At 36.2% G+C, this 16884-nt stretch overlaps 1 protein-coding gene across 1 annotated transcript in view; it reads right to left on the reverse strand.

Moving 5' to 3' along the window:
• The window catches only part of Rrp46 (exosome complex component Rrp46), a 60436-nt gene extending 48781 nt beyond the window's left edge, over positions 1-11655 (reverse strand). The window contains exon 1 of the mRNA XM_090379806.1: positions 11548-11655. Coding sequence (XP_090235932.1) covers positions 11548-11638 — 91 coding nt within the window. The 5' untranslated portion in view covers positions 11639-11655. The remainder of the gene's footprint in view (positions 1-11547) is intronic.
• Between the last annotated feature and the right edge of the window lie 5229 nt (positions 11656-16884).

Genomic DNA, 16884 nt, shown 5'->3' on the forward strand with positions numbered 1-16884 from the left:
GACCCATCAGATGGGACAGCAAACCACTGACAGTGGAGTCTGATTCTAGGATGGAATGTCTCTTGATGCCTCAATTTTTCTGAGAGATCCTCATAATACAGCACCTAACTACAGTACTGTATTAATAATAAAAATAAATAAATATATAAAAAAGCATACTGCCATTCATTAGCATTAGTAGAGGCACATATGCAAAAAAGTAAGCTTATATACAGCATCAGCCAAAAAAAAAAAAAAAAAAAAAAACACCCCTTCCCATTTCACCGATCCATTCATTCCAAATGTTTGTCTAGTTCTGCCTTGAATTTATTTAAGCTATTAACTTCCACAACAATAGATGGAAGTTAGTTCCAGCAACTGCCCGCTGGCTAAAGGCAGAACTTCCATACATCTATTCCCTTCTCTACTCATTCTAGCAACTCTATATCCTTCCTAAAGTGAGGCTTCCAGACCTGTATGCAGTACTCAAGATGTGGCCTGACCATTGCCTTATACAAAGGGATAATCACCACTTTATCCCTGCTAGCAAAATTGCTGCATATCATTGACAAGATCCCATGATCTACTCAGGCAGCCTGTCTGCACTGCTCAGAAAACTTTATTTGAGAGAATGAAAGAGACCTGCAGGTCTCTTTCATTCTCCACTACCCTGAGTGTAACACCACCCAGTTGGTACATTTCTCTGGGGTTACTGCTACCCATATGCAGTACTTTGCATTTGTCAATGTTAACCTTCAGTTACCACTTCTCAGCCCCATCTACTTAACTTTTCCAGATCCTGTTGCAGCAGCATACTGTCATTAACAAACATGCCAGATTTCATCATCTGCAAACTTTGACATTAAGCTTGGTATACCTCCATCAGTATCATTGATAAATACACAAAATAACAATGGGCCCAACACCAAACCCTGAGGGACACCACTAATAACATTAGTCCATGTAGAGCAGTATCCATTTATTACCACTCTCTGCCGTCGCCTGCTCAACCATCCTTTTATCCATTGTAGCTTGGTTTGGTTTTGGTTTTATTGGCGCATTAGCTACTAAGGCTATAATGTGCCAACCATTGTAGCAACTTGCCCTTAATGCCATACTGCTCCAAACTGTACAGTAGTCTTCCATGTGCAACAGTATCAAAATCTTTCCTGAAATCCAAGTATATGATATCAAAATTATTTTTTGCATCCAGTTCCTTTGTGACCACATCATAGTATCCAATTATCAAATTGGTAAATTAGCATTAGCAGAAGCATATGATGCAAGAAAGCAAGCTTATGCAGCATCAGCCAAAAAAAAAAAAAACACACACACTTCCACTTCACCCCTCCATTCGTTCAAAATACCTGTCCAGTTGAGCCTTAAATTTATTTAAGTTCTCAACTTCCACAACAAGGGATGGAAGTCTGTTCCACCAACCAACTACCTGTTGGCTAAAGGCAAATTTCCACACATCTATCCTACATCTGTCTTCCTTCAATTTGAATTCATGCCCTCTCAGGTGATTATTCTGAGCAAATTAAATCATTCAGGAACTTCTTACAGAAACTGAAAGAACATACACAATGAATACCATTCAAATTGAAATATATCTGCTCTGAACAACCCACAAATTGAAGGAATACCTAATTATTACAATCATCCAAAGAAGTGGGGATATTTCTATTTTTATTTATTTCTCTCACTTTTTTTTTTTCCCCTTCTCAGTAAGTATTAGGCTTTGGAGTCTGCAGTCTCATGCCATCTATGCTGATATCGTGCAATATTACTGATACCATGTCCATATCAAACATAAACCTACTAATAAACATACTTCTCAGTAGTATGTTTATTAGTATTAGTAGTCACAAATGATCCAAGAAAGCACCTGGGGAGAAGAAATCTCACATACAATTGTTAGTACTCATTATACATATACTTTCTCCTTTAATGTTTGGTGTAGCGTTTTTGGGCATAATTTTATTAGCACTTTTTTCTCACTAGCAAGCCTTGCAGGAAATGGCATACCTGCATTTTCTATGGAAAAATTTGTGGGAACTGGCTGAGGATGTAGTTTATACATGACAGTGCACCAGCCCACTTTTCATAAGGTGCTTCTGACTTTAAATATGCAGAATAACTGATGAATGGGTTGGAACAACTCAATACAATGATCACTGCCGTAATTCAACCTCAAAACCATTAGATTACTTTGTATTTTATGTGTATTACCATGGAAGATCACATTTTGGAAGATTCTGAAACATTAACAGTCTGAAATGGTAAGACATGCCAGGGAATTTATCATGCTGAATGTTGTATTGAACAAAATAGTAATCACTTTAAACAGCTGCTTTAGATGTTTTCCTTTTAGATTTATTTCAGTTTCTTTTCATATTTTGTAATTTATGAATAATGTTTAATATCTCAGATATAGAGGCTTTAGAGACATATGTTTGTCAGAATTTTTTTATTTTTAGTTGTTTAGAGACATGTTTGTAGAACATTTTTCTTATTTTTAGCTGTAGAATATCTCAAAAGTAGAACTTTGGGATATATTTTATAGAAAACGTAAAGTTGATTAATTAATGGTAAAATGAAATTATTATTTGTTTACACTTAGCCAACAAACATGGAAGAAAAGCAATTTTTTAGATGTTTTCCTTTTAGATTTATTTTCTTTTCATATTTTGCAATTTATGAATAACGTAGAATATGCAGAATAACTGATGAATGGGTTGGAACAACTCAATAAAATGACCACTGCCATTATTCAACCTCAACACCATATATGTTCCTTAAAAAATAAAAAAATAAATATTTGCAGGCCTGTTTCATGACTTTTTTCCTCTCAGAAACTGACTTTTTTGCAATTTCCTCATTTTCTCTATTTCAAAGTACTGTGGCACAGCATTTCCCATCTCTTCATCTAGATTCCTCAACAGCACATTCATCAATGAGCTAATTCATAGCTACATTTCATAGATTATATGACACAATAAATAATAAAATAGCTTGAATAAAATTATGAGCCACGATGTCATTTGGTCTGTCCTTGTACAGAATACTCACAGAAGTCACATTTCGACAAGCAAACTTTCATGCAAGTGGCACGCGCAGTACTTGAACTAAACTTTAATTAAAAATTTACATTCGGATCTTTGTCAAGAGCAGAAAACTTCTGTTTTATATGGGGAATTTTAAAAACTATTTTGTTAAATTACTCTACAAGTATTTCAGCTGGTACAGGTAACCCTTGTATAACACGGTAGTCAGGTTCCTATAATATGTCGTGTTGTGTGAAATCTGTTATACGGGACTAAGAAAAAGTACAAAAAAGGGGGCTGCATTCCAAAAGCTAACAAAAATACACTAATTTTGTTAACTAAATGTTAACAAAAATAAACTATTTTGTTAAATAAATCTTACCCTGAAACAATTTATAATCCAATCATTAAATTATGACATAACAAGAATATTGATATATTCAAATACTTACATAAATATAAATAATGATAAAAAATTAATAATAATTATATCTATGTAAGTTGATCTTTGGAAAACTGAAAACATAAGATCTACCTAGTCCACATTTTTTTTTTTTTTCCAATGAAAAATACTTATTAACCAGTACTGTCATTTGAACAGGGGAGGAAGTGGAAGAACTGCCTTCCCAATGGAGAAACCAGTTTCACCATACCAATTGCAATGCAGTCTGGAAATGACATGCATGGTACTAAAATCTAGATCCTAATTATCTAGCTTTGAAGATGATAGTTACCCTATAATAATGTTTTGTTCTTGAAACTTTTTCACTATCAATGTTTTTTATGTTTATCTGATTTATTCCTTTTATTTGTTTATTTCTTCAAGTTTGACATCCTCCACCAAAAATGGTATAGTGGTTTTGTAACTTGTTTGGAGAGGTCTGAGTTAGAATCCTGCTATAATCAGCTGATTTTAGGTGGAGGGAACAGTTCACTCCCAAAGGGTGAAAAACTTAAGACTAAAAATCTATCAACATGTTTCTTTCCGGTTGGAGGCACCTGTATCTATGTATTTGCGGCCTTTCATAAAATGCTTGTCATGTTTCCATATAAGATCTCCCAGGCTCAAACAGATGACCATAGCACAATTTCTTGCAAAGTTGGAAGAGGACAGCCCTAAAAAAGTCCTATGCGCAATGAAGTCTAAAATCCACTCACCCTTTCACAAGTTAGTCGATTTTTTTTTGGTTGATCTGTATAAGCTTGTCATGTACGTCCTTTTGTCAATACAGATAACCCTCGTATAACATGGTAGTTAGGTTTTTATAAAATCTCGTGTAGTGCGAAACTGTGTTATACGTGACTAAGAACCAGTACAAAAAGGGGAGTTATGTTCCAAGAGCTAACAAAAATACACCTTTCGTTAACAAAACATCAACAAAACTAACAAAAACACACCATTCTAGACTGTGCGTATCATCTGCTCTCTTTAAAAAATCATTAATCATGGTTTGCTTGCTTTTGCTTGATAGATCTTTGTAAATTTCATCGTATGGAAATAAACATTTTTGAAGCTCCCTTTTGAACTTTGGGCTCTTTTCAGTTGAACAATTTGAATTCCAAAAATATATCTTTCTGTCTGTCTAAAAATATATCTTTCTGTATACTTTTTAGTATAAAATTTGGAAGTTCAACAAAATTTTCAACTGTGCTGTCATCCTATGAATTGATTTGATTTGCCTCCAATGCCATTTCCACCAAATCTGCTTTGCCAGCCTCTTTTTCTACCAGTAATTCTTGAACATCTTCAATAATCATATCTTTTTTTTAGTAGCATTGCCGACTAAGGCCATGTTGCTTTGTGTATATTGTCCAAAAATTGTGTTCTGAGGTCTATTTTCTATTTTGCTGGATGAAAAACTTGAGTTTCCAGGAGAAAAAACAATGCAGCTCTTGCCTGAGCCAAGTTGTGAAAAAGACCCATAAAAATTCCTCCCATCATTGATGGGATTCAAACTTGGGTCTTTTCCACCCAGTGTGGGGAAGACGGTGATTCTACCCATGACGGCTCCAGTAGTTATATCACCAAAACCTTCCCCTCCTACTGACTTAACAAGTTCTACTATTGCACCGATCCTGTTTTCTACTGATTCGTCCATATTTCCTGAATGAATTGACTCTAGTCATACATTTTCCAAACACACATTTAATGTTGACAGTTTTACTTCTTTGAGCGATAAAGCAATGATTCCTATAAAGTCCATAATTGAAAAAAATGTTTCCATGCCTCCATCATTCAATTTCCCATCAATTCAAATCAACTTTTTTCTAAAATGCATTGTACGATTTTTTGATGTAATGTATTTCAAAGCTAGATATAATGGCTTCATCAATTAAAGAAGTTGTAATAGGTGGTAGGAACAATACTTCAACGTTTGGATGACTTAAATCTTTTGGATGGCCTGGCATATTATCCAATAGTAATAAAACTTCGATATCTAGATTTTCACACAAGTTCAATAGCACAGAATCTAACACATGGATTTCCCAACTAAGTAAAATACAGGGATTTTAACAATTAGCAAGCCAAAAGCGAGGATTCACAAAAAAGATTGGAAATGTAGAAAAAAAATGCATCCACATAATAGCAGTTTTCCCCGCACGAAAGCTCAAAAAAAAAAAAAAAAAAAAAAAAAATTGTTGAGGCATATGATGAAAGAAAGCAAGCTTATACAGCATCAGCCAAAAAAAAAAAAAAAAAAAAAACACCCCTTCCCATTTCACCCATCTGGTCACTCCAAACATTTGTCTAGTTCAGCCTTAAATTTATTTAAGCTATCAACTTGCGCAACAACAGATGGAAGTCTGTTCCAGTACTGTCTTTCCTCAATTTGAATTTATGCTCCCTCAGGTTCTTAATCTGAGAAAGCAGAAGTATCCCATCAGCATTTAGCCTGCTCAAACCATCCAAGGCCTTATACACCTCGATCACGTGCCTAGTCTCCAGAAGCTGCAATTTACAGAACTTCAAGCCTTTCTTCATAAGATCACCCCTTTGTTCCCTTCACCAGTCTTGTTGCCCTTCTCTGTACTCATTCTAGCAACTCTACATCCTTCCTAAAATGAGGTTTCCAGAACTGTACGGAGTAGTACTCAAGGTGTGGCCTGACCATTGCTTTATACAAGGGGATAATCACCACTTTATCCCTGCTAGCAAAATTCCTGTATATCATTGACAAGATCCCATGACCTATTCTGGCAGCCTGTCTGCACTGCTCAGAAAACTTCATATATGACTGCACAATTACCCCCAGATCTCTTTTATTCTCCACTTGTTATATCTTGTTATTTGGTTTTTTTTAGGAGCATTAGCAACTAAGGCCATATTGCTCCGGGATATGCGGTGGTCATTCCCTGACCTTTCCGCATCCTCCATATTTGGTGGTGACGGGCTCGAACCCCGGTCTAATCAAGAAGCGTGTGCTACGCACTGCTGCTCCTTCCCACCTGGCTACGGAGGTGCACTTTATACTCCACCTCCCTGAGTGTAGTACCACACAGTTGGTACGTTTCTCTTGGGTTACTGCGCCATATGGAGTACTTTGCATTTGTAAATGTTAAACTTCAGTTGCCAAGTCTCAGCCCATCTACCTAACTTTTCGAGATCCTGTTGCAGTAGCATACAGTCTTTATGCAGCCTTGTGTATCATCTGCAAACTTGGACGTTTAGGCCTAATATACATCTTCATCAATATCATTGATAAATACATAAAACACAACAATGGGCCCAGCACCAGTGGTGTATTCGGGCCAGAACGCACCAGAACAATGTTCCATTACTTTTTTCCAAATGTCATAATAGAAAATCATTAAATTTATACACCTAATATTATAAAACAATGGCATAATCAAAGGGGAGGGAGAAACATCTATTTTACCCACTGCTACTAAAAATATACATTAGTAATCTTTAAAATTAAGATCTTCAAAAATTTATTTAAAAACAAAAATATAAGTTTTGCATTGAAACTTGAACGTTTCTTACTAAAGATGTGCTAGATAAAGAGATCCAATGAATGAGATATACTGTGATGAGTGCAAACGCTGCATTTTGATTCGCCATGAGCTGAACGCTATAACTGGTTGTTCTATGAACCGTGAGTCTAATCTGGTTACTGTACAATCTAAGTGGCGTTATCATATAGTCTTCTGGAGAACGAGCATTCTGGTACTATTTTTTTTTTAGCAATTCACCTCTATCCAGCAAGGAACCCTTGGGGACTTTGCAAATAGCATTAGTCCACATAGAGCAGTGTCCATTTATTACCACTTTCTGCTGTCACCATCCCTTTATCCATTGCAGTAACTTGACCTTAATGCCATACCGCTCCAATTTGTGAAGCAGTCTTTGATGTGCTACAGTATCAAAAGCTTTCCTGAAATCCAAGTATAAGATATCAAAATTATTTTTTGCATCCAGTTCCTTTGTAACCACATTGCAGTATCTAATCAAATTGGTCAGACAAGACTTCCCCTTAACAACCCATGCTGTGTCTGAACTATTACTGCTCTCTTTTCTAGGTGATCCTGTATCACTTCTTTAACCAGTGACTCCATTATTTTCCCCAGAACAGAAGTTAAACTAACAGGTCTATAATTATTTGTTTCATCCTTTGTAAATTGGGGATACATTTGCACATCTTCAGTCCATGGGGACCTCACCTGACTCTAAGGATGCTCTCATAATTATGGCTAAGGGTTTGCTTACTTCCCATGCTGTCTCCTTCATTATAACCGGATAGATTCCATCTGCCTCATGCGACTTTTTTTTTAGGTTTAACTTCAATTTCACCTCCACTTTGCTCTCAGTTATTACAAAATCACTTATCCCTGTTAGAGTTTGATAAACTTCTGGCATTCCCCTCCTCCTTGAATAACTTCTCATGTGTGAATGTAGATGCAAAATACTTATTCAGTTTATCAGCTACTTGAGCAGGAGGCACCTCCATAGCCAAGTGGGCAAGAGCAGCAGTGTGTAACACATGCTTCTTGATTAGACCGGGGTTCGAGCCCGTGACCACCAAATACGGAAAGGTCAGGGAATGACCACTGCATATCCCCAGAGCAATATGGCCTTAGTTGCTAATGCTACTAAAAAAATTACAAGTTGTAATTTGTAACTTGAGCAGGATCATCAATAGTTGACCCATTATGTTAAGTGGACCAATCTGATTCATCCCCTTCCTTCTAAAGTTTACATAAGTGAAGAACTCTTTGCACCCTTTGCCAAAGATTTCTCATAATCTGCCTATGCCTACCTAACCTCCTTTGTGACTTTATTACAGACTAGCTTATATCTGCCGTAGATTTCTGTGTCGCCTGATAATTTATATGCATCACATACATTTTTCTTTTCTGCCACGAGCCTCATTAATTCATCCAACATCCATTTAGGCCTGAACCTTGAACAGTATTTTCTTACTTGGTATGAAAAGCCTAGTAGCCTCCAAGAATAAGTCCCTGAAGGCTTTCCATTTAGAATTCACCACTGGTAACATCATCAGTTGATCCCACTGTACAGAATTTAAAAACTGTCTGAGACTACTGTAGTCGCCTTTACGAAAACAAAAACCATTCCCTTTATCCTCAATGGCAGTAACATCTTTAAGTAAATCCCACATCAGTACACTGTGATCACTGTCACCTAGTGGTTCCTTTATCTGGAAATTCTTAATGTATGAATAATCACTGCTGATAATCTGAACAAGGGTATTACTCCTTCTGGTTGCCCCTCGAACATGTTGCTATAGAAAACAATCCTCCAATAAATCCACAAAGGTCTTGCTAGCATGCATCCCCCCCATTACAAGACATTCTGATTTACTGGCCCATTCTATTTCTCTGTACAACTGTTCATTGTACTCATCAGAGTCATTAGGCCTATAACAGACTCCTCTCATTTTCCCCTTTCCTAGTGTTTAAGTCACACCAAACAGACTAAACATTGCACTGTCCATCCATTTCAACTGGATGCATTTCCTTTGATTTTGTGTTTCTTAACTAACAGCATAACCCCTCCTCCATTCCTACCCTGTCTGACATTTCTGTACACACTGTACTCCCCAAATTCCAATTCTGCACTGCTTATAATCAGTGTGACACCATGTCTGATATCCCAACAATACGTACCTTTGATGTCTTGATCAGCACTTCAAATTCATCAATTTTATTTACTATACTTCTAGCATTAGTGTATATGTAAGTATACATGCACTTATTGTTACTCTTTGTCGCCCTAACACAGCCCATGTATTTACTTGTTCCATGATGACTCCCAGCAGCTTTTGAAGTCCTCAGCAACTTGCTCTGCTGCTCATTAAAATAGAGGCAGTGCAAGAATCACTTTTGCCTTTGCCTGCGCTCCCGTTAATCTTTTAGTCTGTGAATCCCCCTAATCTAGCAGTTTTCCGACCCACCTAACACTGCCTCGATAGCATCAGCAAATATCCTTGCATCCTTTCTACTTAAGTGTATCCCATTGCTGTAGAACCAGTTTCTCCTGTTAGCAAGCAAAGACCACGCTGAAAAAAATCCACCCCCATGAGCCTTGCACAATCTCTCCAAGGCAGAATTGATTGACAAGGCTCTCTCATCATATATTCCTTCCTATCATGTCTAGGCAGAATTGTAGACACTTTCAAATTTAACCCTAACTCGTGACTTTTTTCTAGCATTGACCTGTACTTGTTAAGGAAATCTGCAGATCTCTTACTCTTAAGGTCATTAGTGCCAAAATGTACAACAATATCACCTTTTGTGCCCTTAAAAGATGATATCTGCCCTACAATGTCATCAACTTTTGTCCCCTGGCAGACATACCCTGGTCTATTCCACTTATCCTTTTTGCATAATATATTCCCCATCCCCCTGATAATAAAGTCACCAACAATAACTAGTTTTTGTGGGACCAGTGCCTTCTGCCTTGGAGATTGCCTCTGTTGCCTGATGCACAGGAGTGAGCTCTGGCATTGAGAGTTTGATGGTCCCCTCATCATCATCATCGTTCTTCTCTCTCTCTCTCTCTCTCTCTCAGGGTAGTTCAGAATTTTTTTTTTTTTTTTTTTTTTTGCCTGGTGCAGCATAAGCCTCAGGCTTCCTTGCACCATAAGGCTAATAATAATAATATTAATTTCTTCAAAGGCTTTTACCCTACACTTCAAACTCTCAGACACCCATCAGTTAGGATCCATTGAGTTGGTGCCTAAATTCTCCACAGTCTCTGCACCTAGCACACAAACACCCTCCTTAGCTAGATCATGTCCTGTTCTAGATAGGTCTGCAAACATTTCACATTTCACGCATTGTTTTAGACTAATGTGTTGGAGAATCGCTCCTTTGGTTCTCTCCCAAGCCACAGCACTCTGGCTATTCTGTGAACGCTGCTTTGCTACTCTAGTCTGGGTCATGATTCCGTTAAATATAATTTAATTAACAATGAACTTTAATAAGATTAATAAACGTTACTGATTAATTGATAATACTATACTAATCTAACAGATTTCTAATACAGTGCTACGCTTTTCGCCATCTAGTTTTACGTTAAACCTTACACTATTCCGTATCGTATAACAATGGTGGAAAGTTACGAACGTAAAATCTATGGACACTAAGTATTAACTTTCAAAATCGCTATCTAAATTAAAAAATAAACCACAGAACTTGGCTAGAACCATAAAGCTACTTATAGAAAATAATTTAGTATAACAATTAAGTCAATAAAGTGACTAAATATAAATGAAAACTTACCATTCGCTGGAGCTGCAAAAATCTTGGTCAACCCTGGTATACGGTCTGATAACCCAGTACCATGTTATGCGAGGTTTGCCACGTGTTAAGAGTGAAACTGTGTGATATAATTACCGTGTTCTGTAAGGATCACTGCACTTTATCAATTGTGTTAGAGCAAAACTGTTGTAGAAGTACCATGTTATCCGGGGTGCCTGTACTAATAATAAAACACTCCAAAATGACTAGTGCGTGTTATCAGATAAAAAGAGTTAAAAAAAAAAAAAAAAAAAAAAAAGGGAGGGGGGGGGGGTCAAATAACAGCTAATGTTCATGCCCACTGAACATTAGTGGTGATGATGATTTGTTTGTTATTTGGTTTTTAGGAGCATTAGCAACTAAGGCCATATTGCTCCGGGATATGCGGTGGTCATTCCCTGACCTTTCCGCATCCTCCGTATTTGGTGGTGACGGGCTTGAACCCCGGTCTAATCAAGAAGCGTGTGCTACGCACTGCTGCTCCTTTCCACCTCGCTACAGAGGCGTCTTAGTGATGATGAGAAAACAATTCAGGATAAACATTTCACAACCTACTTAATCCTCCATGTAAAATGAGCAGATCAAATTTACAGACTACCTAAATAATACAGGTATCTACAAATATCTTACAAAGTTAAGAAGTCAAATTTTAAAATATATAATCAAATAATTTTTTATAGTGTAACCTGTCCTGTACATTCAAAGTTTCAAAACTTATAAATTTCATGCAGTGCTAATCTCGTTATCAAAATCTTACCCTGAAACAACATAGCTGAACCATCTGATCTTGTCAGTGTATCAAATTCTACTCCTTGTGGTCGAAGTTCCCCTACAACTTCTTCATCCATTTTCTGCTCTACAACTCTTAAAAAAAAAATAAAAAAAAATTGATTATATGGGATACAGAACTTGGCAACCAGGCACCTCCAAGGTAACCTGATTGAGGTTTACAAGGCTCAGAGGGATTAGTAAAGTGAATGAAGGTGGAATTCTCACTGTTATAAAGAATTCCAGAACTTGGGGTCATAAATTCAAATTACAGGGAGGTGAGGTTTATATTAGATTGTACGAAGTTTTCTTTTAGCCAGCAAGTCATTGATTACTGGAACATGTTGCCCTCTTGCAGGTGGTTGAGGCTGACAGTTCTCTTCCTTTAGTATAATTAAGTACTAACTCAACATTTATTAGGAAACGCAATGCTTTTATTAATTAATCACCTGAAATCTGTTTAAAATGAAACAAGTTTTAATCCTTAAACACTGACATCCAATATGATGCCAATTGTTACATCTGTGCCTGAGAGCAGGGTGGTGAACTGTTCCGATTTAGAACTTCAAGTCCCGCTTTCTGATAATACCATTTTTCCCAATAAGAGGAAAGAACTGTTAATTTATTGATTTTATGTATTTTTATTTAATTCTAATAACAAAAGAAAAAACAATTGAGAAAAAACAATTGAGAAATCTTTTCTTCTCTTTGTTGTTTTAAATTACATTTTAAAGACTAAATGCATAATAAGTTATGGGTTGAAATTAACTATATAATATCGGTGTAAATATACTATAGTTTACCGATAAATAAACTACGTAAGTAGTGTAAAGGCATTGTTTGATTTTCTCATATTGTGGCTACCTTCACAACGAGATACCAGGTATTGCACTACTTCGAATAAATACCATTTCTCTAGTAGAGGAGACTATTTTATTTATTCGCAGTGGACACCACCAACCAGACGTGTTTTGGAGCTTGTTGGAGTACCTGCCCGCCCACTGATGAGTGAGCCAACAAGCTCCAAAACGCGTTTGGGTGGTGGTGGTGCCCACTGAGAATAAATAACAATACTGTAGTCTCCTCTACTAGAGAAGCGGTATTTATTCAAAGTAGTGCAATATCTGGTATCTCGTTGTGAAGGTAGCCACAATATGAGATAAAATCAAACGATGCCTTTACACTACTCATGTACAAGGTCATTAAAATATTCCTATGTAGAGGGCTCTGGAGAGAGTTTTAAGGCTCGTACTGAAGAGAAATTTGGACAACAGGTACAATAAAGAGTGCGCTTGCCATTTATTGGGGAAAAAAAAAAAAAAACAGTTACAAAATTTGTCACTATATGGTGTTGTGGCAACACAAAGCACTTGAACAGTGCTAGAATTGTTCAAAGTGTCCTCCATTTGGGTCAATGACAGTTTCCATTAGAAGAACAGCATTTTCTACAGCGGAATGTAACATGTCAACCGGAATAGCCAGCACATGAGGTCTAATGCTGTCCTTCAGATTTGCCAGAGTTTGACATCTTTCCTAATACACCTGGTTCTTCAAAAAACCACACAACCAGAAGTCACATGAGGTGAGGTCTGGTGATTGGGGTGGCCAAAGATGTCTGGAAACAAAGGTGGATGTGGGGTGGCGCACCATCTTGCATGAATATGGTATCCTGAAGGCACCCACGTTGTGGAGCTCTGGTACTGTGAAATTTGCCAACATTTTGTAATATCGCTGTCCAGTGACGGAACAGGTGCAGGGTCCAGTCGATATTACCTGTTCAAAAAAATATGGCCATAAATCCACACCACACTGTCACTTTTGGAGAATGCAATGGGATCTCTTGGATAACTCAAGGGTTTTCTGTTGCCCAAATGCGACAGTTGTGCATATTCACTTGTCCATTTAAGCAGAAGCGGGCTTCATCACTCCAAAGGATGTTCCATAGCCAAGTAATATCCACTATCATTCGCGCCAGAAACTGAAGTGAATATGTGAAACGAATATCTGCATCACCATGCTTTAGCTACTGTAGCATGTGCATCTTGTTTGTTATCTGGTTTTTAGGAGCATTAGCAACTAAGGCCATATTGCTCCGGGAATATGCGGTGGTCATCCTCTGACCTTTCCGCATCCTCCGTATTTGGTGGGCACAGGCTCGAACCCCAGTTTAATCAAGAAGCGTGTGCTAAGGATTGCTGCTCCTGCCCATCTGGCTACAGGGGCGCCAGGTGCATCTTGTAAGGATAGTATCGCTACACCTGACGCATTACTAGCCTTACAGTGGAATACGGCATGTCCACTTCACAATAAACAGCTTGCAAACGCGCTACTACATGGAGATTAACTTGATAAATTCATGACAGCCATAGCCACATCTTCAACACAAGGAGTCCACTCATTTACGACTTCTACTTGGTTGAACACCAAGATGTCCTGTCGAATCAAATTTTGCAATCATTTTGTGGACAGCACAAACAGTCATAGGTCCGCGTGGGCCTTATGCTCTTCTGACACCAGAATTCTCTGATAGCTGCATTTTTGCTGTTCTGATAGTACAGCTTCACTAATAGCGCTTTTTCCTGCAAACATTTTTGGCATTGCTGCTGTAGTGCAGGCAAACATCTACTGTATGATTTTAAAGACTGCTTTGCTTTTATACAGTCGAGTAGAGCTGAGTAGTGGCTGTGGCAATAACTTACGATTATGCAAATAACGTAAGTTATTTGTATAATTGTAACTAAGAAAGTTACGCACCATACAGTGACAAATTTTGTAACTAATTTTTTCCCCGATAAATGGCGAGCCCATTCTTTATTGTACCTGTTGTCCAAATTTCTCTTCAGTATGAGCCTTAGAACACACTCCAGAGCTTTAATTTTAACAACCCTATAGTTAAATTTATGGGTAAACTGTGGTGTATTTACACTGATATCTATTTAAATTACATGTACGGCACATTAATTTATCTATGACATACATTATTTTAATAATAATTCTCAAATGAATTTTCCTTTTTTTGAATTGTAAGAGTGAAGTAATTTTGAAAATTAAATAAAAAAGCAGTAATAAATCATTTAAGATATCATAAAGTACAGTGAATAACCTCTGATTTTATTAAGATATGGTTATTTTTTATAAAATTTTATACATTTTTGGTTTATAATTTAAAGTACTTTTGATTTCAATTTTATAATTTTTAAAAACATTTCAAAGTTCTTGCAATTTAGTTTTTTTTTGGATTATTATTATTTGGGTGGGTCAGAAGTATAGTGAACCAAAATCACTTTTAAATAGTACTGAAAAAAAAAAAAAAAAAAAAAAAAACGACTTTTGCATATCAGCCAATAAATTCATTGTAAATTTAAATAAATCATGTCAATATTTGTTTGAAAATAGTTATATTTTCTGTCTTTGAATTTCCTAGAAATTTGAAATGTTTATCCTTAAAATTTGGGTTTAAAAAAAAAAAAAAAAAAAACCTGGTTCACTTTAACATTTTCCCACTTCTGTAGAAATATCTTCTACGGAAGTGGTTCTATTACTAACTATTTTTTATTAAGTATTGAATGAATGAGTAATATTACTTTTTCTTTTACCAATGCTGTTTTATTTTAAAAAAAATAATGCATTACTGAAATTAAAAACAATTTTTTTTGCAAAAAAAAAAAAAAGGATAAAAGTGGGTACTTTAATTAGTCATATGTATATTCATGTATAATTTGAGACTCATTTTTTCCCACTTACAACTCTGTAGAAATTATGGTAACAAGGAGGACTATAAGGCAAGGTCAGGTAACAGAGGATGCGGAAAGGTCAGGGAATGACCACTGCATATCCCCAGAGCAATATGGCCTTAGTTGCTAATGCTCGTAAAAACCAAATAACAACTGAATGGTATATGTACAAATTTCTCTTGTAACAAGTGACGGATTGGTTAGCCTTTGGAAATGCAAGAGCTTTTTGCAAATCAAAAGTACAAGCATAATAACTGTCAGAAACCATGTCAGCCTCTTTCTGTAAGTCATTTCTGATGTTGTCAGCTTCAGAAAGATAAACTGTTTTTCAGTTTGTATTTGTACCCTAATTCCAAGATCTGCTATGATTCAACCATTACGGAGAGGTAACTGCATGGTTATAAACAAGGGGGGGGGGGACTTGGATCACTTTCCTGCTGAATATCATGCAAGGTGGAGTGCCCATTGTAACAATGAACACTAAATTATTTATTGGCTTGAAGGGACTTAGTACATCTGTAGCCCAACTTGAAGAAAAATTGAACTTGGTTCCCTATACTTCTGACCCACTCATTTTTCTTATTTTTAGACGATACTGAATTTATATTTTCTTTAAATTAATATGGATAAAGAAGAAGCGCCAAAAAATACAATAAAAAGAATGGTGAAGTTCAATCAAGCATGGACAAAAATATATAGCTGGTTACATGAAGGATGAGGTGAATATTCAGCAAAGTGCACAATTTGTAATAATATGATTTTCATTATTAGTCATGGTGGAGAAAATGATATTAACCAACATACGATGACAAAAACTCGTATCTCAAATTTAAAAAAAGGTATTGGCTCAATCTTAGAAATTAACCAACTTCTTTGTGGCATCAAATAGTAGTTCTGGAAGTCAGTCAAATTATAATAGCTGAAACAATATTTTGCTACCATTCCTGTTTACATTCACAAAGCTATCGTTCCACAGTATGTGTTGGAACTTTGTTTAGTGGAATGTTTCCAGACTCCAAGATTGCTAATCAATATAGCTGTGGAAAAACAAAAAGCAATGCAATAGTGACTGGTGTTTTAGGCCCATTTTTAAGAAAAATGATTTAAAGATTGGAAAGTAAAAAACCATTTTATATAATGACTGATACTTTAAATAAAGGCAATATTAAAACTATTCCTTTGATAACTAGATATTTTGATAAATTGCAACGAGTTCAAACTTCACTTCTCAGCTTCTATTCTCTTGAAAGTGAAACATTTAAAGAAATAGCTAATTCATTAAAAATAAAAATTGAAGCATCTGGACTTTCATTAAAAAAGTATTACATCTTTTTGTGCAAATAATGGCAAAAAAATCAGTGTTTTCACAGACAGAATTACAAAAATCTAACTGATATTATACCAGCAGGATGTAATGCTTATATTTTACACACCATAAAAAAAGCTGCTACTACCTTTAAAATAGATACTGAAACAATTGTCATTAAAATTTGAGGTTATCTTTTACATTCCCCTCCCCCCCATACTTCTCCTTCAACCCATGCATGGTACTAAGTACTATAGGTTTTGATACCTTTCGTGTTTGGGGTTTT

The sequence above is a fragment of the Mastigoproctus giganteus genome, chromosome 8 (genome assembly GCF_048544385.1).
Source record: "Mastigoproctus giganteus isolate SK-2022 chromosome 8, ASM4854438v1, whole genome shotgun sequence".
Classification (NCBI taxonomy): domain Eukaryota; kingdom Metazoa; phylum Arthropoda; class Arachnida; order Uropygi; family Thelyphonidae; genus Mastigoproctus; species Mastigoproctus giganteus.